The sequence below is a fragment of the Sciurus carolinensis genome, chromosome 11 (assembly GCF_902686445.1).
Source record: "Sciurus carolinensis chromosome 11, mSciCar1.2, whole genome shotgun sequence".
Lineage (NCBI taxonomy): Eukaryota > Metazoa > Chordata > Mammalia > Rodentia > Sciuridae > Sciurus > Sciurus carolinensis.
Genome location: NC_062223.1, coordinates 58,915,062 through 58,940,887, shown reverse-complemented (window position 1 = coordinate 58,940,887; position 25,826 = coordinate 58,915,062). Strand labels below are relative to the sequence as shown.

Sequence of the window (25,826 nt, the reverse complement as noted above, 5' to 3'; positions counted from 1 at the left end):
CAAGGCACATTATAATGGAAATGTCTAACATTCAAAATAAAGATAGGATTTTAAAGGCCGTGAGAGAAAAGCATCAGATTACATATAGGGGGAGACCAATACGGATAGCAGCCGACTTCTCAACCCAGACTCTAAAAGCTAGAAGGGCCTGGAACAATGTACTTCAAGCTCTGAAAGAACATGGTTGCCAACCAAGAATCCTATACCCAGCAAAACTAACCTTCAGATTTGAAGATGAAATAAAATCCTTCCATGATAAACAAATAGAAAGCCTGCACTACAGAATGTTCTCAACAAAATATTCCATGAGGAAGAAATGAAAAACAACAATGGAGGTCAGCAAAGGGAGGAACTACCTTAGAGAAAAACCACTCAAAGGAGAACCCAAGCCAACTTAAAAACAAAAATAAGTCAAATGACTGGGATTACAAATCATATCTCAATAATAACCCTGAACGTCAATAGCCTAAACTCATCATTCAAAAGACATAGACTGGCAGAATGGATTAAAAGAAAGACCCAACAATATGCTGCCTGCAAGAGACTCATCTCATAGAAAAAGACAACCACAGACTAAAGGTGAAAGGATGGGAAAAAACCTACCACGCACATGGGCTCAGTAAATAAGCGGGGGTTTTCATCCTTATATCAGATAAAGTGGACTTCAAGCCAAAGTTAGTCAGAAGGGATAAAGAAGGACATTTCATACTGCTTAAGGGAACCATAAATCAGGAAGACATAACGATAGTAAATATTTATGCCCCAAACAATGGTGCATCCCTGAACATCAAACAAATCCTTCTCAATTTCAAGAATACATAGACCAGAACACAATAATTCTGGGTGACTTTAATGCACTGCTGTCACCACTAGATAGATCTTCCAAACAAAAACCAACCAAAGAAACCATAGAACTCAATAACACAATCAATAACCTAGACTTAATAGACATATATAGAATATTCCATCCATCAACAAGCAGATTCACTTTCTTCTCAGCAGCACATGGAACCTTCTCGAAAATAGACTGTGTGTTATGCCACAAAGCAGCCCTTAGGAAATGCAAAAAAATAGAGATACTGCCTTGTGTTCTATCAGATCACAATGGACTGAGAATGGAAATCAATGACAAAATAAAAAAAGAAATTACTCCAACACCTGGAGACTAAATAATATGCTATTGAATGAAACAAGGATAACAGAAAACATCAGGGAGGAGATAAAAAAATTCTTAGAGGTCAATGAGAACGACAATACAACATATCAAATTAGAAAATGGTCAGCAGCATGGACCAAAGTGATGCAGAGTTGCCCTGGACTTTTATTATATGTGGTGGGGACTTGGAAAATCTGATGCCATCTGGCTGTCAGTAAAAAGTCAAGAGGTGGACCTGGGTAAGAGTCTCTTGGAAACCTATAATAAAGCTGGAGGTCAGGAAGGGCATGCTATACTTCTCTCTGAGGACCCACTTGCTCCCTTCCAAGTGTCCCCTTTTCTTTTTTCCTACCCTTTCTAATAAACTCATGCCTGCTATTCTGAGTGACATGTCTGAAATCTTTCTGGCATCATGCTAGTATCTGAGAGCTTAAAGAAAACTCTAAGCTTACTTACTAAGAATTATGAAACATGAATAAAAGATAAACACATGCACTCAAATCATATGGGAGGCAGACAGGAAAGTGAATACAGGGATGATTAGAAACCAAACATGACTGTCTAAGGTCAAAGCTTACATTGGTCATTATTATTATGAGTGAACAACTTGACCAAAAACATTCTTAAATAAACCCTTACAAAGTAAATGAATATATTAGAAGAATAAAAACATTCAAGTGGGATACAGGACCAATGACAAGACAAAACTTTTCCAGTGTCAAACAGAAATTATTAAAAGACAGCATATGTGTCATGGAAAAAAGGTTTCCAATACTAAAGATTTATGTAGTTCTATATATTGAAAATGCCACAAGGATTGTATAATATAAAAATATAATTATATAAAAATATAAGCCTTACTCTTTTTTTTTTTTTTTTTTTTTTTGGTACTGGGGATCGAACTCAGGGCCTTGTGCTTGCGAGGCAAGCACTCTACCAGCTGAGCTATCTCCCCAGCCCTAAGCCTTACTCTTGACAGCATCTTTTTATTTTTAACTTTGTACTGTGGATTGAACCAATGATGCTTTACCACTAAGCTACATCCCTAGTCATTTATATTTTGAAATAGGGTCTCACTGAGTTGTCTAGGCTGGCCTAGAACATGTCATCCTCCTGCCTTAGTCTCTGGGACTACAAGCCTGTGCCACCATGCCTGGCTTTGACAGCATCTTTTAAAATAAATTACAAGCTTTACCTCATATACATAAGACAAAGTCTTTCATTTGGAAATGGAATTATACTAGAACACAAAAAAATTGTTATACATTCCAGAGACACATGTATCCCTTCATGGATTATTTGATTTAAAATACTGCTCCTCAAGATGTAAACTAGCTGCATGATTCCTTTTAAGGACAAGAATCCAAACAACAGATCCAAAGTAGCCAAACATTCAAAGTGTCCAAATAACAGATCTTTCTTTTTCAGGGTCAAGTTTGTAGGCCAGAAGCACCTGATTTTTCCCTTCCAACTCACACCGCAACTCCCTGAGTTATATCAGAGTTTCCAAAACACTAAGTAAATTGAGGTTGAGGTTGAAGATAAATCTGTACCACACTCTGATATTTGATAACAGGACTCTGAGATGAAATAAACCTGGAGATTATGGCATGAGGGAAGCATGGCTGATATCGATGATCTGATGAACTTCATAAAGGAGTCAATTGGCCCAATGACTTTTCTTCATCTGTATATTCATAGCATGTGGAGGTTTTACTGAGCGACGCCATATATTTTTCTGGGTACCATATTGAATGATACTAGAGTAATATTCTTTTTTTTTTTCCTTTGTGGTACCAGGGATTGAACCCAGGGCTGCTTAACCACTGACATCCCCAGCCCTTTTCATTATTATATTTAGAGACAGGGTCTCGCTGAGTTGCTTAGACTGGCTTAGAACTCGCCATCCTCCTGAGCCACTGGGATAGAGTAATATTCTTGAACATTTCCTTATTAAACTTTAAATCTTTCTTAATATGGATTATAATATCCAGCACTTTCATCACTTCTAGATCATTTTCACCTGGTGTACAACTAGCACATCAGGATCTAGCAGGCAGTGCTGTGTATGAATCAAAGTGGAAATTAACTGATCCTACTTTACACCACTTTTCCCTATCCAGTGGAGTTTGACATCCTCTGTGGGAATGGCTGGATGTGGACCATAGCTTCTCAAGTGTCCATTTTTCAGCCTAGAAAACATACAAATGACCACATATTCATAACTGCTCCTGTTTTCTTCAGGCATCTGCTACTGAGAGAATATAAATAAAAATTCATGCTGTTTCCTAAACTTATTCTTTACAACCTGGTAGTGGACTAGTGGTATCAAATTTTTAAAAATCAGAGTTCAAATTCTCTTACAGTTTTGACAATGCTAACCCAGTTATGTGCCCAGTTCTAATAAAAATGTGTCATTCTTAAAAAACATATGGCTGGGCATGGTGGCACACTCCTGTAATCCTGGTGACCTGGAGGATGAGGCAAGGAGGATCCAGAGTTCAAAGCTAGCCTAAGCACAGGAACTGAACAGGTACTTCAAAACAAGAAAAAGAAATACAAATGATCAACAAATATATGAAAGAGTGTTCAATACCTCTAGCAATCAAAGATATGTGAATTAAAACTACATTGAGACTCCATCTCACTCCAGTCAGAATGGCAATTATTAAGACTGCAAGTAACAATAAATGTTGGTGAGCATGTGGGAAAAAGATTCACTCAAACATCGATGGTGGAACTGCAAATTGTTGCAACCACTCTGGAAAGCAGTATGGAGGTTCCTTAGAAAACTTGGAATGGAACCACCATTTGGCCCAATTATTCCACTCCTAAGATTATACCCAAAGGACTTAAAATCAGCATACTACAGTGACGCAGTCATATCAATGTTTACAGCAGCTCAATTTACAATAGCTAAGCTACAGAACCAACCTAAATACCCTTCAACAGGAATGGATAAAGAAAATGTGGTACATATACACAATGGAATTTTACTCAGTCATAAAGAAAAATATAACTATAGCATTTGCCAGTAGGTGGATAGAACTGGAGACTATCATGCTAAGTGAAATAAGCCAATCCAAAAAATCCAAAGGTTGAATGCTCTCTCTGATATGTGTGATGCTAACACACAATAAGAGGAGATGGGTAGAAAAGAAGTTAATTGGATTAGACAAAGAGGAATAAAGAGAAGGGAGGAGGGATGGGAATAGGAAAGACAGAATGAATCAGACATAACTTTCCTATGTTCATATATGAATACATGAGCAGTGTAATTTCACATCATGTACCATCACAAGAAATGGATCTTAATAGAGTAAAATATACTCCATATATGTATAATATGAAAATACACTCTATTGTAATGTAATCTAAAAAGAACAAATAAAAAATAAAGACTTAAACAGACATACGCTATTAGTCTAAAGAAATAGAAATTTAAATTTTTAAGTCTTTAAAAATTCTTAAGTTTTATCTGGGGACAATGGCACACACCTGTAATCCCAATGACTCCAGAGGCTAAGGAAGGAGATCACAAGTTCAAAGACAACTCAGTGAGACCCCGTCTCAAAAAAATTAAAAAGGGTTGGGCAAACTATGGAATCAGACTTGGTATCCATCAATGGATGAATGGATAAAGAAAATGTGATATATATACACAGGGGGCCATAAAGAAAAATGAAATTATATTGTTTTGCAGGAAAATGGAATTTGAATATTAAGTGAAATAAGTCATACTCAAGGTTGTATTTTTTTCTCACATGTGGAAGCTAGAGACGAAAAAGGAAAAGAAAGGCTGGGGGCAGTGTGCGTGCAGCTTCATGGAAAATCAAAGGGAGATCAGCAGAGTAGAGAAAAAGGACCAGGAGAAGCGAAGGGAAAGGGGAAATACTGGGGAATTACATAGGCCAAATTACAAGGTCATATTGTGTACATGGAAGAATACGTAACAAGGGTCTCACCATTATGTACAAGTAATTGATAATGCACCAATTTAAAATTAAATTAAACTATACTAAAAAATAAAAATATAAAGGGCTTGGGATATAGCTCAGAGGTGCACTGGCCCTAGGAATCAATAATTGGAATAGATTCAAACTAAAAAGCTTTCTCTCAGCAGAGGAAACTATCAGCAACGTGAAGAGAGAGCCTACAGAGTGGGAGAAAACCTTTGCCACACACACTTCAGATAGAGCACTAATCTCCAGAATCTATAAAGAACTCAAAAAACTCTACACCAAGAACTCAAATAACCCAGTCAATAAATGGGCTAAGGAAATGAGCAGACACTTCACAGAAGAAGATCTACAATCGATCAACAGATATATGAAAAAATGTTCAACATCTCTAGTAATAAGAGAAATGCAAATCAAAACTACCCTATTTCATTTTTAAATGGTCTTTTACTTCCCTATTGCTGAAGATGCTGAACTAACACAGAACCACATGGAAAGATGTATTTCAATTATTAGTGTTTTAATCAGGTATTTTATACAATAACATCAAAACCTATAGAGCAAAACTGCCAAGTTTCAAAGAGAATAAGAAAAAATAATCATACTCATTCTTTTACATGGTTTCAGTAACAGAATAATTGCACAAATCCTGACCACTGATAAACTTAGAAATACTATTGTGAACAATAATATTCAAGTATCACTCTTCTTTCTGCTTCCCTTTATTACAATTTTGAGGTTCAGCAGTGTTCAACAGATTAAAACCAAAAAGTTAAGCAACAAGGTAGAAAAACAATATACATTAAAGGATATCCTAGATTACCATAAAATGATAATTTGCTTCTAGCCTAAGATAGCACTCTTTTTAAAAAATGTGATATTAGTTGATTTGGTTACTTGTTCTAAAAAAATCATACACGAGATCTGTCTAAATATACTTTTTTTCATGTAAGCCCATTTTGGATATATGGAAATCATCTAAGCTATAACACTGAAATGAGAACATACAAAAGTTCTTTATAAACTGAGGGTCTCTACAGATCAAAGCAATCAGACTATCACTGAGAAACAGGGTAACAAATTGCACAATTTCTGTTTTTATTAACTTTGAAACGGGGTCTTGCTAAGGTGCTGAGTAAGGCTGTTCTTAAATTTGTAATCCTCCTGCTTCAGTCTCCTGAGTCACTGGGATTACAGTCATGCACCACCACGACTGGCATATAAATCCTGTTTTGATGATGGGTGAACTAAAACAAAGAGCTTACCAAGATTTACTGTGCTTTGCTTATTAGGGAATGAAGATCTCCCACTCATTTTAGGTTTCTTACTCAAATCATTATATTGTAGAAAGAGTAAGGACAAGCACATTTTAATATAGCAAAACCATGCCAAGAGAACCTTAATAATTAGAGTGTTATCAATGACAAAAACAGTGGAAATAAACCCTGTTTGGACAAGAAGGGGAATATACATCAGATCTTAGGATTGTTACAAGTTATCAGAATATATAACAGAAAAGCAAACTTCAAGGATCCTCTATTCATTCAGGCACTTAGAAAAATATTCAAGCAGTCTACTAGATGTTGGGAGTTTGCAAGGCAAGGTGGTAGTGGTGGTAGCAGATTGGTGAGGTTGGGTCTGGCTGATCAGGCAAAGGAAATAGGCACTGAACAAATCCTGCAACAGGAGAACAACAGGAGGAGGTAAGGTAACAGAAGTAAAGGGATAAGATCACAGAGGGCCTTCAAGGCCTAAGAACTTTGGATTGAGTTCTGAGTGAAAAAGAGAACCATTGTAAGGTTTTGAGTAGAAGAGTAATATATTTCATTCACATTTTCACAGGGTCACTCTGGAAGCTGTATTAAAAACACAGACGTACAGGGGACCAAGGATTGAAGCAGAGAAACCTTCCTGGAGGCTTTTGAAAACCCAGAAGAGAGATAATGGTGACTTTATTCAGTACTGGATATGAGATTCTAGAACATTTTGAAGACAACAGGATTTCTAGATGAGGAATCAAAGATGACTCCACAATGGAATATGGAGATGGGGAAGCTAAAGTCTTGAGAATTCAGTTTCTACTATATTGAATTTGAGATGTCCACTAAGCACCCAAGTTGAGATACCAGGAAGGCAGTTGATAGAAGAATCTGGAGTTTAAGATATAGGCTAGAAACATAAACTTGGGAACTGTAAGCACAGAGATGGCATTTAATGCTATGAGACTGGTGGAAATGAGGAGAGTGAGGATACAGAATAACAAGGGCTAAGATGGGGAGCATGGGAGAGAAGGCAGATGTGGTGGTGGCAGGTATGACAGTCTGCAGAAGTTCTCTTATTGCTTTATTTTTCTCAGCCGAAGAAAATATTTCAGGCAACTCTAATATGTAACACACACACACACACACACACACACACACACACAAACACACACACACACAAACAAAACTACTGTTCTTACTTGACCCACTCATAATTAACTACCCATGCTTTTTTCTTCTAAAAATGCTCATCTGTGTGTTTTTTTAAAATGTTTTTAATAGTCGTAGATGGACATGTAGCACGCCTCTATTTTTTTGTGGTCCTAGGGATCAAACCCAGTGCCTCACACATGCCAGGCAAACACTCTGCCATGCAGCTACAGCCCCAGCCCTGCTCATCTGTTTTTATATAAAACCAGGCCAGAAAAACCTAGGTAACTTGCTAGTAGTTTAACGCATACAAGGCTCACCAATAAAAATATATGTCAAATAGAAAAACATGATGAGAGTTAATTAGATATATTTTCATGTTTGTTTAGAAGACTCATTTATATAATGATTAATCACTTACTGCAGTTTTTAGATTATAGGACACTCACCATAGAGTTTTTTCTCTAAGAAATGAAGAGTACTCTAAAATTTTACAGGTAAAAGGGAAATGCATTTATCATAGCAGGAGACACTGATTTTCTTATGTAGAGAAGTGTTAAAAAGTACCTACCAACCGTGGTTACAGGAGGCTGGGAAGGGTATTGGGCACTTGTTGTGGCAGGGTAAGGACCACCAGGTGGGTAAGGACAGCCTGGGTAACCACTAAAGGAAAACAAACAAACAAAATTACATGTTAATATTATCCAATGCTATTTCTAAGAATCCCATTTCAAAAGTTAAACTTGAATATCAACTTACCAATTAATGAAGTTACAATTTTAGAGCTAAAGGTATTTATTCAAGTCATATTCTACGGAAATGCCATTAATGACATTGATTTAAAGCAAATGATCAAATACTCCAGTTTGGCTCTGATTATCTGAAGGTCACCTTCACAGCAGCAAACAATTACAGTATTTCTAAGGGCAAAAACCTAACAGTAACATAAGCAACAAATCTTTTGTGAGAGAATTTTCTGTTCTGATTTCCTAACTATAAGGAATTTTTGCCTGGGGCTTATCAGTAACCTTTATGAGTACTCAATCTGAAAACACTCCTCTTTAAACAGCATTTAAAATATTTCTTCTCAATCTATGGGTTGTTTGTGTCATTCATGTATTCATATCAAAGTCAGAAAGAACTTTCCTTAGAGGTATTTTCCTTCACACCTAACCAACAGCCTTCTATCTATGAATATCATTTAGCAATATTCCTGATGAATGCTCACCTTTCTCTACTGAATACTAAACATCATTTCCATGTAATTTCTTTTTTTTTTTTTTTTTGGTACTGGGGATTGAACTTAGGGCCTTGTGCTTGCAAGGCAGGCACTGTACCAGCTGAGCTATCTCCCCAGCCCCATTTCCATGTAATTTCTAAATAATGGTATTAAATTATATTCTGGAAGATCACTTGAATATACAAAGACTCCTAACACTCAAATACTTGAAAACATTTCCCTTCAGTCTTTTCTTCAGTATGTTAAACATTCTTAATTCCTTCACAGAATGTGATATTCAGATCTAATCGATTTCTTCTGAAGGTGCACTAGTTTGTCAGTGCTTCCCTTGTAATATAAAACAAAAGTACAACAGAATGATTATTAGGTACCTGCTAGCTGGACAATAATCTTGATTATCATATTTTAGCTTCAACAGTCAGGTCTGTAACATTTGAAATTCTAATCAAGCCCTCTGTAAGTTCATTAAAATTACTGATTAAAGAGATGTATCCCAGACCCTGGAGCAAGAGTGCTTTCTAAATTCATGGCCAATAATCCTTTTTCTATGCAGTGTTTCAAAGAATGCATTTGTATTACCAGCTCAAGTTTTATAACTTACCTACAATAAAAATTTTGTATGTTTGCTGAAGAGTCCATGTGATCATGATACTTTTGTATCAGTACAAAAGCAAAATCAAACTGGAAAAAGTTAAGCATTTTTGTTCCTGGCCGATGCATGTTGAAGGCTACTGAATAGTACTTTTGTTTCTAGTCTCTTTAGTAACCAATGGTATAAAGGAAATAATGTCATTCTTACTGAAATTACTGAGTCTACCTTTTGGAAAACTGGGATAAACTGTTCTTTTTTTTCTGGAGTTTCTCCAACTTTGCATGCCTTTTCAAATACAACCAGTAATCATATTATTGAATTTCAGCAATTTGGTATAAAATTCTTCTAGACCTACAGATATTCACTTTGGAGAATTCCTGTCTCTTAGTTTGCTCAACTTTCCCTCCATGGTATTCTTCCTATTCAGAGCTAATGTATTTTTTTTTAAGTTAAAAAACAACTGAGAAGTACTATTTTCTGTCTATGTAGATTATTAAACATATTCTTGTTTCTCTTAAGATTGTACACATCTTTTGCCTTTTACTGAAGCTTTCTGTAGATTAAACAGTTCACCCTATGAAGCAAATCTTTTTCAAAATTTGAGTCCTTTTGTGACTTACAGGTTTTTAAAAAGAATTTTTTGACACTCTCATATTCCTTTTCCTTTACCCCTTCAATTTCTTAAAATTATATTCAAGGTATTGTTTGTAAGTAATGCAGGAGCTATGAATGAATCCATGCCTTCCTCAAAGATGCCAACAATCAAACTGGGGCAAGATCTCTGTAAGCCTGATGCAAGTAGAAAGGAAATAACAAATGCTAAATAAAAGTTTAGGGGGCTGGGGAAATAGCTCAGTTGGTAGAGTGCTTGCCTTGTAAGCACAAGGCCCTGGGTTCAATTCCCAGCACCGCAAAAGAAAAAAAAAAAAAAAAAAAAAAAGTTTATATGATGGACAGTTGAAAATCAATACCAGCTGTGGAATTAGGGAAAGTTTTGGAGACCTGCAATACCTATGAAAGTTGCACCTTTATTCTCTTTAATTCTCCTACTTGTAATCCTACATTCTTCAGTACTAGAGTGTCTCCTTAGTTTTTCCTGGAATGTTTTTGTTTTGACACCTTTTTTTCTTTGCCTTTTACATGACTGTGCTAGACTTGAAAATTAGTAAGTTTCCTCCCAGTTATAAACTGTTATGACTCTTTTTTGCTCCCTCTACCTCTAAATTTCTAATTTTCTTCTTTAAAGTCATCTGTGCAAACTAGTTCTTCCATCTATGAAGCCATCACTAAGCTCCCACCTCCAAACCAGATGTGACCTCTCCTGTAGAGCTGTTTCTTTAGCATAGAACTTATCATTTTCTAGCTTTTCTGATAGCAGGAACTATTTTTTAATAACTGTTAATACATATATCAAAACTGGAAAAACAAGATTTTTATTTTTTGGCAGTATTGGGGATTAAACTTGCAGGCACTGTACCACTGAGCTACAGTCTCAGTCCTTTTTATTCTTTGAGACAGTGTCTCCCTTAGCTGCTGAGGCTGGTCTCCAATGTGTTGATCCTCCATCTCAGTTCCTGAGTAGCTGAGACTGCAGGCCTTGCCACCAAGTGCAGCAAACCACTCTTGATATACCTTTCAGATTCCTTGTATATAAGCTGTAAGTCCTAAATAAAACTTTTAAAAAATCTTGATGTTATACTATGTATAACTATTAAGCTCTAAAAAAAAAAAATCTTGAGCTTTAAGAGAAACTTTAAAGATCATCTAGTCCAACTTTCTTTTTAATTTGTTCTTTTTAGTTATGCATAACAGTAGAATGTATTTTGATAAATTATACATACATGAAGTGTAACTTCCCATTCTTGTGGTTGCAAATGATGTGAAGTTGCACTGATCATGTATTCACATATGAACATAGGAAAGTAATGTCCAATTCAATCTACTGCCTTTCCCACTCCCACTCCCCTTCTCTTCCCCCGATCTCCCTCTCAACCCCGAGTCCCATTCAGGTGAACCTCCATTCCACCACCCCTGCAACCCGACCTATTGTGAGTCAGCATCAGCATATAAGAGAACATCTGGCCTTTGGTTTTGGGGACTGGCTTATTTCACTTAGCATGATAGCCTCTAGTTCCATCCATTTACAGGCAAATGCCATAATTTCATTCATCTTTACGGCTTAATAATATTCCATTGTTTGTATGTACCACTAGTCCAATTTTTCTATAGCAACAAAAGGCTCTCATATTCAAGATAAAGTATCTTGGGGCTGGGAATGTAGCTCTGGCACAGTGCTTGCCTGATGTGCTAAGGCACTGGGTTGGATCCCCAGCATCTCATAAACAAAATGAAATATTTCTTGAGTCTTGAGTCACTGATTTATTCATTCTTCTTAAAAACAAAAGCAGAAAACAAAGGTCTGAAGTTCTTTTGGCAAGATCTTTCACATGCAGAAAGAGGTGGCAATTAAAAGTTACCCTTATCAACTCATTAATGTTATGTTTTGAGACTTAAGGGGGGCAAAGCATTAAACCTTTGAAAATAAATCTCAGAAAGGACATTTTATGGTTACCTAAACAGCAAATAAGATTTACATTTTTGTCAATATTTTCAGTTTTATTTATAAGTTTCTTTTAAATGACTTAATTGTTCAGAAGTCCATTTCCTTATGGTACCATGAACAAGTATTCCCTCTGGATCCAATGTTACTGTTTTATTACCAACTATAAATAATAAAAGCTTATGACTTCAAGTCTCAAACTCCAACTCTTCAATTTAATCAGAAAATTTAGGGGGCCTCAAGAAATCTAAAACTTATAACCTACATAAAGATTCATATGAAATCATTCTATTTTGTTCCTGACAAATGTTCCTTTAGTTTCTGCTTATTTATGTAAAGTGACAAAATGCTTACAACCTTATAAAGCTGGTCCCCCAAATCAGGAAAGTCCCAGAAATGATATGTTTGCTAAATTCAACTTTTAAGATCCTGGATGTTATATACATACATACATATATTTATCTATGACAGGTATTTAGGAAATCTGGTTGCATTTATCTGTGGAGGTTATGAGTTGGTTATGTAAAGCTAAGAAAAGCTGCAGTTTAAAATTTCTTATTGTTAAGAGTAAACTGGGGGCTGGAGTTGTGGTTCAGTGGTAGAGCGCTTGCCTTGCACAAGTGAGGTGCACTGGGTTCGATTCTCAGCACCACATAAAAATAAACAAAAATAAAAGGTATTGTGTCCAGTTACAACTAAAAACAAACAAACAAAAAAACAAAAAAACCAGTAAACTGAAAATCTCATCTAGGCACCAGTAAATGCCAGTCATGCATTTTAAATTACCAAGACCACCTTTATATTTGTGGATTACCACTGAAACAAACACATTTAAAAAATATTAATAATCACTCTTTGACTTTCTCTAGTGTTATTCACAAACTGATTTCATTATTAATTTTCATGTGTTATTACCAAATGAATAATAAAGGTTGATAATGCAGGTAGTCTATGAATTAAATTCATATGAATTATCGATTCTCTGTAATTTGTAGAAAAAAATTTAAAGGTATTAAAATATTTTTATCAGTTGGGTACAATGGTATGCCTATAATTGCAATTACTTGGGAGGCTCAGACAGGAGGATTACAAGTTTGAGGTCAACCTAAGAAATTTAGTAAAACCCTATCTCAAAACAAAATAAGGGGTGGGGATGTAGCCTAAGGGGCATAGGGCTTTGCCTAACATGTGTGAGACCCTGGGTTCAATGTTAGTGCTGAAAAAAAAAAAAAAAAAAATTTTTTTTTGTCCCTGTCTGAATTCATTATAACTATATTATTCCATAACTTTTCTGCTAACTACACTGGACAAAGTTCCTAAAAGGGAAGTAGCTAAGATTTCAATGTCCAAAACCATTCAAGATCATTGTTATTAATCATCCTACCATTTTCTTCTCTGTAAATAAGATGGAGCTGCGTTTCTCTGAACTGAAAAACTTCCTTCAACTACGTAATATGTACCATAAAATTCTGCCAATAAAATAATTTTTATCTTAGCCTGAATTGCAACAAAATTTATTTTTAATGCTCTAGTTAGTGACCATTATTTTGATTGTAAGTCTAACAGAATTTCTAACAGAATTATTCAAAGATAATTTTTCATTACCTGGGATTGGGAGGGTATCCAGTTGGGTATGCAGAGATTCCACTTGGCATGCCTGGCATGTAGGAGGCTAAAAAACAATTTTTAAAATTTTAAAATAATATACACAGTCCTGAATATGAAGACAATTTAATAAGATACACATCACTGTCAAACCACAGCAAAATTTCATAGAGTAAGAGAATTCAAATTTCAAATTCAAAATAAAACAAACACCTAGTCCATTAGTTCAAGCAGTAAAAATTTTGAAATCACATAATTCTTAAATCATTAAACATGAGTTACAATACTCATGAAAATCCCAACAAAAACAATGGGCAGAGAGGTCAACTTGGTCAGCTCTATAAGCTCTCAAGGAGTCAATAAACTGAGAAAAGAGGTGGTTCAATTCACAATTTAGAATAAGGTAACTTCTGGCCTCATTTGGTCCAAGATCAGCTTCTTAGAAAGTGAGTTCTTTATTATATCTAAAAAATAGTTGACATTTCTTTCAAGACTTTGTTGACCAATTCACACAGCTGGTTTTGTTGGATTGCTTGAGAACTTTAAGACTTCAAATTACTATGAGAAGTCTCATAAAAAACAAAAAACTTACATTCTATTCATCCAAACTGGTTAAAACAAAACAAAAAGCAAAACAAACAAAACAAAAGCTTGGAAATAATGGGAAAAAAAATAAAAACCAGCAATCTTAAAAGAATGTCTTATACATTCTTTAAAGAGAGCACTAAAAGCACAGAACTAAAGTCAGCAGGATCAACAGACTAAGCAATGCAGAGGAAGAAAAAGAGATGATTTTGATCTTAACCGGAAATGACTTGTTTCTTAGAATCAATGTTTCCTTAGTGAAACTTTTTCATTGATGACAATGATGAAGTAACCCTTAAGTCAACAAATAAATATTTTAGTGTCTTCTATGTTATAGGCACTGGAAATCTGAAGGAGAGGAAGGGAAGGGTGAAAGAAAGAATCCCTGGCCTCAAGTTGCATATAGTCTAGTTAGGAAGACTGCTAGATTCCATAAAAGTTTTTTTTTTTACTTTCCCAGGCATAAAGCACAGTTGATCTTCATGAACATCTTTTTGAAAAGATGAGGCCACTATCAAATATCAGTAACATACACAATTACTACCCAACTCCCATGTGAGTTTTTAACATTCTAACCATGTATCTCATAGGTGTAAGCATTTTTCTCATAATTATAAGAACTTTTCTTTTTCTAAATTTATATAACTCTAAGAATTAAATGAAAATGCTAGGCTAGGGATGTTAATTCAATGGTAGGGTGCCTGCTGAGCACATATAAGGAAGGCCCTGAGTTCAATCCCCAGTATTACCCTCCCCCGCAAAAAAAGGTTATATGAAATATTTGGCTGCAACTCATAACCACTACTCAATAAGTGTGGATTATTAATCTCAAAAAAGAGGTTTGCTAACACCTTTTATTTTTTTAAAAGATACATGGTATTGATATATTAATACCATAACATTGGTGGACCCTGAACTCCTGGGCTCAAGCAATTTTCTGCCTTAGTCTCCTGAGTAGCTGGGACTATAGGCAGGCGCCACCAGGTCTGACTATAACACCATTTTTTAATGTAACACATTTAAAGAACAACCTCAGAAGTTATCCTAAAATAAAAATTTTCTCAGTAATGATAATAATAAAGTACATAATTTCTCAACTATAATGGATGTTTACGTATGTATCCACATTTCTTGGCTATTCCTTAGTATGTGTGTGGGGGAATGGAATTCAGGCCTTTATTTCTTTTTTATTTGTACCAGGGATTGAATCCAGGGGTGCTTTCCCGCTGAATTATATCCCTAGTCCTTTTTATTTTATTTTGAGCAGGGTCTCCCTAAGTTGCTTAGGGCATTGCTAAATTGCTGACACTGGCCTCAAACTTGCGATCTTCCTGTCTTGGCCTCCCAAGTCACTGGAACTATAGGCATGTACCACAACGCCCAGTGCAGACCTTTATTTTGGTACTGGGGGTTTAAGCCACAGGCACTTAACCACTGAGCTATATTCCCAGTCATTTTTATTTTTTTTATTTTGAGACAGGGTCTTGTTAAGTTGTCTAAGGCCTCACTAAATTGCTGAAGTTGGCTTTAAACTTGTGATCCTCCTGCCTCAGCCTCCTGAGTAGCCGGGATTACATGCATGGGCCAAGCGACTGGTCAACCTTAATTCCTTTATAGTTATATCTAATACCAATATTTATACTGCCTAAATGAATAAAATATATCAAAACTGGACTAGATGGACAATAAATGGGTCTCTTTTAGCATTTGAATTAGCTCTAGAGTGTTTAATGTAACTTACAATGAGTACAAAATTAAACTGTAGTAGTGACTATAACAGTGTGCTCTCTTTCTAGAATATTACACACTTCCAATGTCAATGTGAAACTGAAAAAACTGAAGGAAAAAAAAATGTTGCTTGGGAAACTACCTAAATTTCTGAAATGGCTACCTTTGTATTAAGTGGTAATTGTCTATGTTATTTGGGCAAATAAACAAGAGTAATGAGATAGGAAATACTTGATATTTCAAACTCAAATGAGCAAAATATTTTCCACTCTTGGGCACTGGAGTTAACAGAATTTAATAAGAGAAAAATAAATATCTGATCCAAAAGTATCACTACTACATTTATTAAAAAAATAAAATGCTAATCCTAAAACCAAATTTATTCTGGGAAGGTATGGAAGGAAAAAGAAATGGGGGGTTCTAAAGTTCTTTGTTAAAGATAGTTTATTTCAAGATACTGTAAATGATACTAAATTTCTGTCCATTTGAAATATATAAGTTGTGTTGTAACAATAACAACAACAACAACAAAGTTCTTTGCTAGATTCCCATTCTGCTTTTTCAGGCAAGTTGCTCTTCAAGAAAGAATGGATTGCTGACATCATTACCCTAGGTACTTGTATGATCACATGAATGGTATGGCTCTACGTCATGTACAACTGGGGAAATGAACAGTTGTGCTCCATTAGTGTACAATAAATTGAAATGCATTCTGCTGTCATTTATAACTAATTAGAACAAATTAAAAATAAAAATTAAAGGAAAAAAAAGAATGGATCGAAAATGAAGACAATGATTTTCAGCAGAAGAAAACTGAAAGCTCACATAATTTGTCCTAAACCAATTTGGTTCATTATACTCTTAAATACTATTCACACAAAAAAATCAGTATACAACACAATGAATTCAATATATTCAGTAAAGTCAAAACAAATAAGTACAACCAACTCCCAATTATTCAGGGTGATCTTTAAGTATTAGTAAGAATAATTTTTTAAAAAACCCAGGTAGTAGGGAAAATCTATAAGAATTAGGGTATATCTTTCCACACAAGGTTAAATCATGAATTGGCTGTACTAAAGAGAAGAAAGCTGAGAGCTAGATGTTCAATTGTGTGTACCCAGAATAGCTGAATGTGAATGATTTAGTTGACTTTATAGTAAATTCTTATCTGCAACACTGATTCTAGAGTATTGACTACTTTTTAAGTTATATCTGCTTCTAAGCTGATCAAATAAATCTATTCTGTGGCACACATAATTTAAAATATTTAGCTCTATTCCAGCACTTTCTCTTCCATTTTGGAATCCAGCACACCCATACTTAGATTTCTACCCACAAATGGAAGCCGAAATGCCTGTCTTTGGTAGGAATCTGTACATGCAGATGTGGGGCCTCAGAATATCTCCCCAAACTCCACTAACTTGACAAGCTGAAAAGTAAAGTGAAGTTATTAAATTTCTTAAATAAGGCTTTTCACAAGGCTTCTTTTTGTTTTAAATCAAATCTCAGGTCTACTTACTATTTGGTGGCCCTGTTGCCTGGTATGGTGGGTAGGATGCTGAAATAGTAGGACGAGAGAAGACTGGAGGTTCCTCTCCAAATACCACAATCATAACCTGAATAAGTCCCAACAAGTCTGACTGTGGCTAAAAAAGTAAAACAAATTCATGTCAATTATAAAGTCGCTTTTCAGCAAAAAGCTAAAGTTTGGTCATTTCTCATCAGTTTTCCATTAATTATTTTATTTTAACAAAGGTAGGTGTTTTTTAAACATTATTTCTATGCTTACATCAAGGCTCTTGCTTCACGTATATAAAAACAGTACTAGCCAAAGCAGTATACTGCAAAATTCAGATAGTATTGTTCTTTACCTGACTACACAGAGCTAACCAAAACTTACTGTTGCATACTGGTACAAATTCAGAAATGGATATAAATGATAGTCACAATATTATTTAGGGTTTTTAAAAGACAGCAATGTTACCTTGGAATCACATTCTTAAAAATAATTTTTATTAAAGATTGTATTATGAACTCGGAATTTATAGATACTTTAGTTTAGAAACTGCTGGATTATTGTATAAAAGATGAAAACTGTGAAAGGATCTTTCCCTTCCTATAACAAGGAGAGTGCTTGTTTTTCCACAAATGTTGCTAAAATTTTCTCTCAAATATCTATTGATGATTAATTTAAGGCAAAATACATGAGACAAAGTTGTTCAAACTGGCTTTTTGATGGTTCTATTTTTACTCCTTAATCTATTTTGTGCAGATATTATCTCAAATATGTCTTCCAAGAGCTCATCAGTTTCTGAAGGTTTAATCATCTCAATCAGCTAGCCTCCTTCATAATTTTTTTTCTTTTTTTTCCTTTCTGTAGTGCTGGGGACTAAACCCAGGACCTGGTGCTTGATAGCTTTCTACCACTGAGAACCACTGAGACACATCCTCCGCTCTTGATACTTTTTATGTTCTCTGACAGAAGAGTTAGTAGCAATTTATAGCATTCCAAAGAACCAAATTTATCTCCTATGTTCAATTTTGATCCACATTATAGAAGATGGTAATAAAAACATTTCCCAAAGCTTCCTGTTCTAATACCTTTCTTTTGTCTGTCTGTGTAAGTATATACTGAGGATGGAGGTAAACATGTAGTATCTATCTGTGCAGCACTCTACAGGATGTTAGGGGTGGGAGCTGTTATGTGCTGTGGCCACTTAGAACACACATCACTGACTCTTATTCTCCAATTTTTTAGTCCAACAGAACTCCCAAACTCCACAGTCTCATGTCAGCGTTTTTAAAAACTAAGATACAATTCACAGACCATAAATTAAAGTATAGAGTTCAGTGCCTTTTAGTTTACTCATAAAACTACGAAACCATCACTACCATCTAAGTTCAGAACAGTTTTATAATCTCAAAAAGAATTCCTGTGCCTATTAGTAGTCACTTCTCATTCTCCTCTCTGCAGCCCTTGGTAACCAGATCTACTTTCTGTCTCTAAAGATTTGCCTCTTCTGTATATTTCATATAAATGGAATAATACAACAAGTGACCTTTTTGTGTCTGGTCCCTCTCAGCATAATTTTCCAATGTTCGCCGATATTGCAGTATGAATTAGTTCTTTATTTATGCATTCTACAGTTTTGTTTTAATTCTTTATCATACTATTTCTTTCACAATAAATTCTCTGAAGGGAGAATTAACCTAATCTTTAATGTTTCCAGGTCTATTATAAAGCAAAAGGTTATAGATTCAAACTGAATCAGAATGACTTGCTGACTGCTGATACAGGATATGAAAAAAGTAACCAAACTATTGTAGCAGATTTATTTTTAATATTTTTGTGGTGCTGGGGATTGAATTCAGAGTCTTTTGCATGCTAGGCAAGCATTCTATCACTACATCCCAGCCCTGTAGCAGTTTATTTTGGCTCAAACACCTAAAGATCTGTTAAAACAGATAATACCTTTATAAAATTGCTTTCCCATTGAAAACCCCATAAATATTCCTGTCTTTTCCATCCCTTTTTACTTGCTTGCTTTTTGAAAAAAATTTTTTTTGTTCTAATTAGTTATACATGATAGTAGAATACATTTATGCACTTTGATATGTCATATATAAATGGGGTATAATTTCTCATTTTTCTGATTGTACATGTTGTAGAATCACATCAGTCATGCAATCACATATGTATATAAGGTAATAATGTCTATTTCATTCTATGATTCCTTCCTATTCCCATAACCCTTTCCTTCCCCTCCCTTCATTCCCCTCTACCTAAAGTAAATCTATGATTCCCTAGTGCCCCTCCCTCTTATTGTGAATTAGCATTCACGTATCAGAGAAAACATTCGGTCTTTGCAAAGTTTTTTGGCATTGGCTTATTTCACTTAGCAAGATAGTTGCCAACTCCATCCATTTACTGTTATATACCATAATTTCAATCTTCTTTAGAGTTGAGTAATATTACATCGAATATATATACCACATTTTCTTTATCCATTCATCTATTGAAGGGCACCTAGGTTGGTTTCATCCTAAGCAATGTTAGAATTAGGATTAATAAGCAACTTAACTAGTAAGGTCATGACAAGTGATAACAGTTTTATACTGTCATGTAAGATTACAACGACTTATTCTGAAACTTTCCATTTTACTTAGTTATGACTGAGATGTTTTCTACAAACGTCCATGTTCCTTTCACAATAGAGAACTGTTGCTGAGAATAAGCTGATTAAATTTTTCAGTGCTCCTTACAAGTAGTGGCTATCAATGGAACATAGCCAAAAGTGATTTAACTCCTAAGTGCTTAACTTCCAAGCAAGGAGGATATAAAGGGAGATACTACTCTCTCTGCTCTTCAGAATAGTAACTTTTGTCTTTCAACTTTCATGTGAAATTCTGAAGGCTTGTCTCCTCTTAATTAAGGCCCTTTGTCCAGATTCTGTCTTTCACACTGCACCTAGAATCAGTAAATATCACTAAGGGACAGGGCATGGTGGCACATGCCTCTCATAACAGTGACTCATCAGCTGAGGCAGGAGGGTTGTAAGTTCAAGGTCAGCTTCAGCAACTTAGCAAGAAACTGTCTCAAAAAATAAAAAGGGCTACAGATGTAGCTCAGTGGTAAAATGCCCTTGGGTTCAAGTCCCAGTATCCAAAAAAAAAAAAAAAAAGTATGTACTTGTACAAAGTTTTATACAAATGAGACATATTTCTTTTAGAGAGCCTTTCCTAATTACCTCAGTTCAGTGATTAGTCTCTTACCTGAACTTATCTACCCTTCTTGGAATCCTTCTTGAGTTTTAAAGGCACATGCTAGAGAGCAAAATATGAAAAACAACTAATTCACAGAACCTATTAATACTTACATGTTTCCATTCATGTAGATAAGGAAGATATATTTTCCCATTTGCATCAACATGCTTTCCTGTTTTAATAGTCATTGAACTAGTAGGTTTAACAAAACAGATAGGGGAATTATATGGGTGTGTGTCCAGCAGCCATAGGCATATTGGAATATTGTATGTATTACCTAGAGAGAAAGAGAACCTTTAGTTATTCTATTTTTATTCAAAAACAGTTTAATAGGTAAGGAAGGGAGAGCTACAACTAAGCAACACACGCATATAAATCAAATTTGCAGCAAATATTTTGTTTCAAAGTTCTGTTTAAGATCAATTTCTCAACTTTAGTTTGTAAAACATAACAGCAGGATGAAGGAACTAACTGATCACTACTCTACTTATGCCTTCCTGAAGCTATAAAACATTCATGAATTATCTTTCAACCCAATCTATTCTTTGATACTTGACTCTTTTCAGTTAATAAAACTTGCCGGGAAGAAAAATGGGGAAGGAAGAACATGGCTTAAGGTGCTATATGAGAAAGTGACATATTAAAATAGATTTGAAATTCCCTTGCCAAAACCCAGATTATAAAACCCAATCCAATAGTCATAGAGATGCTAACTGGTTTCCACAGTTTGACCAATGCCATCTACCCTTTTCAGTGGTAATTCCTCAGAATCAGTGATGTCATCTTTTTCTCTTTGCTTTATGAAACAGAAGCTGTCTGAAGGTGAGAAGTCTGACTATATGTAGTCAAAATGAAGTGTCTTAAAGGGTCCAATAGAGCTAATATATTAAACATAAATCGTAGTATTTACTATGCTCAAAGTTGAATGTCCCAAGCAACTATTTGAATCACCTAACATAATTTATAAAAATTTTCCCCCTAGAAATAGTTCCCGGGCTGGGACTATAGCTCAGTGGTAGAGCGCTTGCCTGGCATGTGTGCGGCACTGGGTTCGATCCTTAGCACCACATACAAATAAATAAATAAACGGAAAAAAAAAAAAAAAAGAAATAGTTCCCTACACATAAGTATATACACATAAATGTCACCTAAAGAAATTAGTTGTGGGACTTCAGATTTGTTGTTTTAGCCCAAAATTACTTCTACAGTGAACAATAATGGAAAGTTCCAATAGGACATATATTAATATAAAATAAGTTTTTTTCCCACCACCCAAAATGCTCTTTGTGTAAATGAAGAATTCCCCAGAATTACACACACTTGTAAACTATGCCATCTGAAAAATGGTTGAAAGAAGAAAGGGTTTAGTCTAGATAAAATTTATATGCATACATTCCCTGTAACCTGTTTCCTTTACCAGAATTTATTTCCTGAGGGCAAGGGCAGAGTGAGTAATCTTGAATTTCACTAGGTTTTCCCTAAGCTTATCACACTTGCTTTATATAGTGCTGATGCTCAATTTAAGTAATTTTTTCCCCTTTGTCTATAATATGCATCCTATTATACAAGGCTGACTCATCTTTTAACAGAAAGCTCAAATGTCATTACCTCTGTGATTTTCCCATGTGGACTTGTTCTCCTTTGAAATTTCACTCTACCTTAAACATTTTATTATTCTATAAGCAACTACAGGCATATACATCTCTATTCATTCCCTGTTTGTTATTAGTGTAGATTGTTCCAGAAAAGTTTTATCTTTTATTCATCTTTGTGTCTATAGCCCCTATCCCTATTACCTCATGCACAGCAAGTATTATGTGAAATCAATGGATAAGTTATAGGGTCATAGGAATAATTAACAGAGCTGTCCAAAAACAAAACAATTTCTTATGAAGCTGAATGCACTCTTATTACTGTAGGTATTCTGGCAGAGGATGACTGACTGGCTAACAGAGACTAATTACCTATCACTAGCATTATCACCAAACCTCACAAATAATAGCTACTTTTTATTGTCTGCTAATTATTACCAGGCTCTGTTCCAAATCCTTTGCCTATATTATCTCAATGAACTCTCAGTTTCCCTGAGATAGGTATTATTATCCAAATGCTAGAGATGCTTATGGTGACAAACCTTAGCAATTACAGAGTAAGAACTCAAACCTAATTTCTAGAGTTGGAGATGCAGGTCTGTGGTAGAGCAGTTGATTAGCATGTGCAGGGCTTTGGGTTCAATCCATAGCACCACACATAAAAGGGGAGATAGTTCCCACATTGATTCTGTAGGTAAGTGGTTCCCAAAGTGTGGTCACCAGACCAGTAGAATCAACTGGGAACTGAACAGAACTGCAAGTTTCCAATTCTACCACACACCTATTGAATCAGAAACTCTAGGGCAGGAACCAGTAATCTGTGTTTTCACAGGCCCTCAAGGCAGTTCTGATTCTCACTGAAGTGAGAAACCACCTCACAAGGTTGCTCTTTGATTGACTCTTTCAGATTACAGTAAACTGCAATGTCATCTTCTGGTGACATGTATAGTTTTTAATGATCTGATCACTTTGGGGATTTTGCAACTGATAATGTCAAATAGGAAGATCTTAAAGGACTCTTGAATTTTTGCCAGATTACTCATACATACATACATACATACATACATATATACATACATTTTTCTACATGGGACGAACATCACTGGGTAGCAGAGAATAATTTTGTTTCTATATTCCTTCCATACAGATTCTTGTTTTTTTATTGTGTGGTGATTTCCCAGATGTTTATCCCTTGTGTTTAATTTTTATCATATCAGGTTTTTAAAATTAGGATGCATAATGTATAATAATGAATGCTATGGTTTGAATGTTTATGTACCTTTCTAAAATCATGTTAGAACTTAATCCCCAGAACAGCATTGAGAAGTAGGTCCTTCAGGAGGTGACTGGGTCATGAGGGCTCAGTCCTCCTGGATTGGATTAGTGCCTTTTAAAATGTCTACAAGGAAATGAGTCAGGGTCTTTTGCTAACAGAGACTTTGCTTTTTTGCTCTTCTGCCATGTGAGGACACAGGGCTCAAGGTGCCATCTTGGAAGCAGAGAATGGATGCTCACCAGACACCAACAATGGATGCCTTGATTTCAAACTTCCTAGCATCTAGACCTGAGAGGGGTAAATTGCCATTATTTAATTACCTGGTTTGGAATATTTTGTTATTTGCTACATAAAGGACTAAGACAAGGACTTTGTGTTTTCTTCCTTTCATGAAAATTTTGCCATTTGACTCTTTTATCATAAAAGACTTGTAACATTTTTGACAAAAAATGGTGAATAAAATACATTCAAAGGGTCAAAAAAAAAGAACTCAAACCTAATTCTGTCTCAACTTTAAATCCTCCATATTATCCATTATACTATACAAGATGCCACAGTCAGAAAAGCCTGAATGGTGTTGAGGCTGAATGAACAGCCATCTAAAATGCTTTCTAGTTTCAAAATTCTCCAATTATATGAAACAATATATTTTCCCACACCAATTAGGCACTTACTGATATATATTGGTAAGAAGCTTTATAAACAGCTGAAATGTGAGCTGCTGCTGGCAAATGAAATTCAGTTGAAACAGAAGTTAAAATCTGTCATCATGAAAGCCTTGACAAAGTAGGTTTGATTTACCTATAACTCTTTGGCAATATATTTATTATGTTGTCAAATACATCTGGTCCTGGAAACATAAATAAAACATTTACCTCTATAAGGCACAGGAATTGTTCCAGTAAGGTTCATTAGTTCCCTGGAACTGCCATCATTAAAAACTGAAAGGAAAGAACAAAGATTTAATCATGTGCATTTTTGTAGATACTCTCACAAGTTATTCTTTCAGAAATAGTGGTTACAATTCACTATTATCCTTGAAAGGGTCTAACTTGTTAATGTAACATCCATTCTGTCCAGTAACAAAGAATTCTTTGTTGATTCACTCGATAGGATCAGCTTTTCAGTGAGTAAAGAAAAGATGCTTTGAATTACTTATAAAAATCAATGTGAGTGCCATAGTCCCAGTAAATGAGTTTTTGGTGTTCAACTAACATGAGTACTATTTAGAAATTGCTAACCGGGATGGGGATGTAGCTCAGTGGTAAAGCATTTGCCTAGTATGCATGAGGCCCTGGGACTGATCCCAGAAAAACACACACACACACACACAAATACATTATCACTTTCAAATAACACCATACTAAATGTTAGCTTAGTATCCTATTTTAGAAATCTCCAGGTATTTATCCTCACTCACTGTCATTCTCAATTCTAATGCAGTATCAAACCACAGTATTAAATGTAAAAAAAGTGTCCACAGTTAACTGGAGACATCTTTCAATATGTATTTTTCATACTACATTTTTCTATTATTGATTAATAAGGGTATGTAATTTGTGTTACATGGATTGCTATCACTTGCAACAACCATCTGGAATACATACCATGTCATATAGGGAGGACAAGGTTGCAATACATAGTACAAGCACACACACTACACTGTTGACATCAGTTCTTTTATTACTGACAATTATAAACCATGTTGTAATTTATAATTGAGCATTCTAAAATAAAAATATCTTTGTTTACTTTAAAAGCATTTTGATAACAATGATTTAGATTTGGTCAAGTCATGTGAAGTTATACAAGACTTGTTTGATGATGATGGAATCTTCACCAGTTTTGTTCAAACTATTCTCTCAGCATGCAGTAAAAGCCATACACTGACAGTAAAGGTCAAGCTTCAATTATTTTTCTCCCCACTGAAGCTATTTTAAAACTAACTTTAATTTTGGTGATATATGAGGGTTTTGCAGATCAAAATACCATGGTATAGTATGTGGAGAGAAAAAAATTGAAATGAGGGAGAATCTTGTTCTAGGTTTAGAACACAACTGTTTTAGGTTCGTGTTGTTCAGGAAATGCAGAACTGATTGCCTCTGCTGCCTCCCACCTCTCTTCACCAGGACCTAAAGTTTTCAAAGCCATAGGTGTGATTGGAATCCAGAAAGCCTCAGCTACAAAATTCAATTTATTGCCTTCAGAGCCAAGGGCTTCATAATGGACAAGAGGCAGCACACATTTTCTCTTGGCCCTGGCACACTATGAGTCAGGGTTGAAGAGAATGAACTGGATTTGATGGGGACAAAAAAGAGAAAAGTGCTAGGTATTGTCACCTCTTAAATTCCAACT

At 35.2% G+C, this 25,826-nt stretch overlaps 1 protein-coding gene across 1 annotated transcript in view; it reads right to left on the bottom strand.

The window, feature by feature from the left end:
* Positions 1–25,826, bottom strand: part of Tsg101 (tumor susceptibility 101) — a 46,975-nt gene that overhangs the window by 13,869 nt on the left and 7,280 nt on the right. The window contains exons 3-7 of the mRNA XM_047519008.1: positions 24,347–24,412; positions 20,717–20,880; positions 17,359–17,485; positions 13,524–13,590; positions 8,098–8,189 (exon numbers count right to left, since the gene is read on the bottom strand). Coding sequence (XP_047374964.1) covers positions 8,098–8,189; positions 13,524–13,590; positions 17,359–17,485; positions 20,717–20,880; positions 24,347–24,412 — 516 coding nt within the window. The remainder of the gene's footprint in view (positions 1–8,097; positions 8,190–13,523; positions 13,591–17,358; positions 17,486–20,716; positions 20,881–24,346; positions 24,413–25,826) is intronic.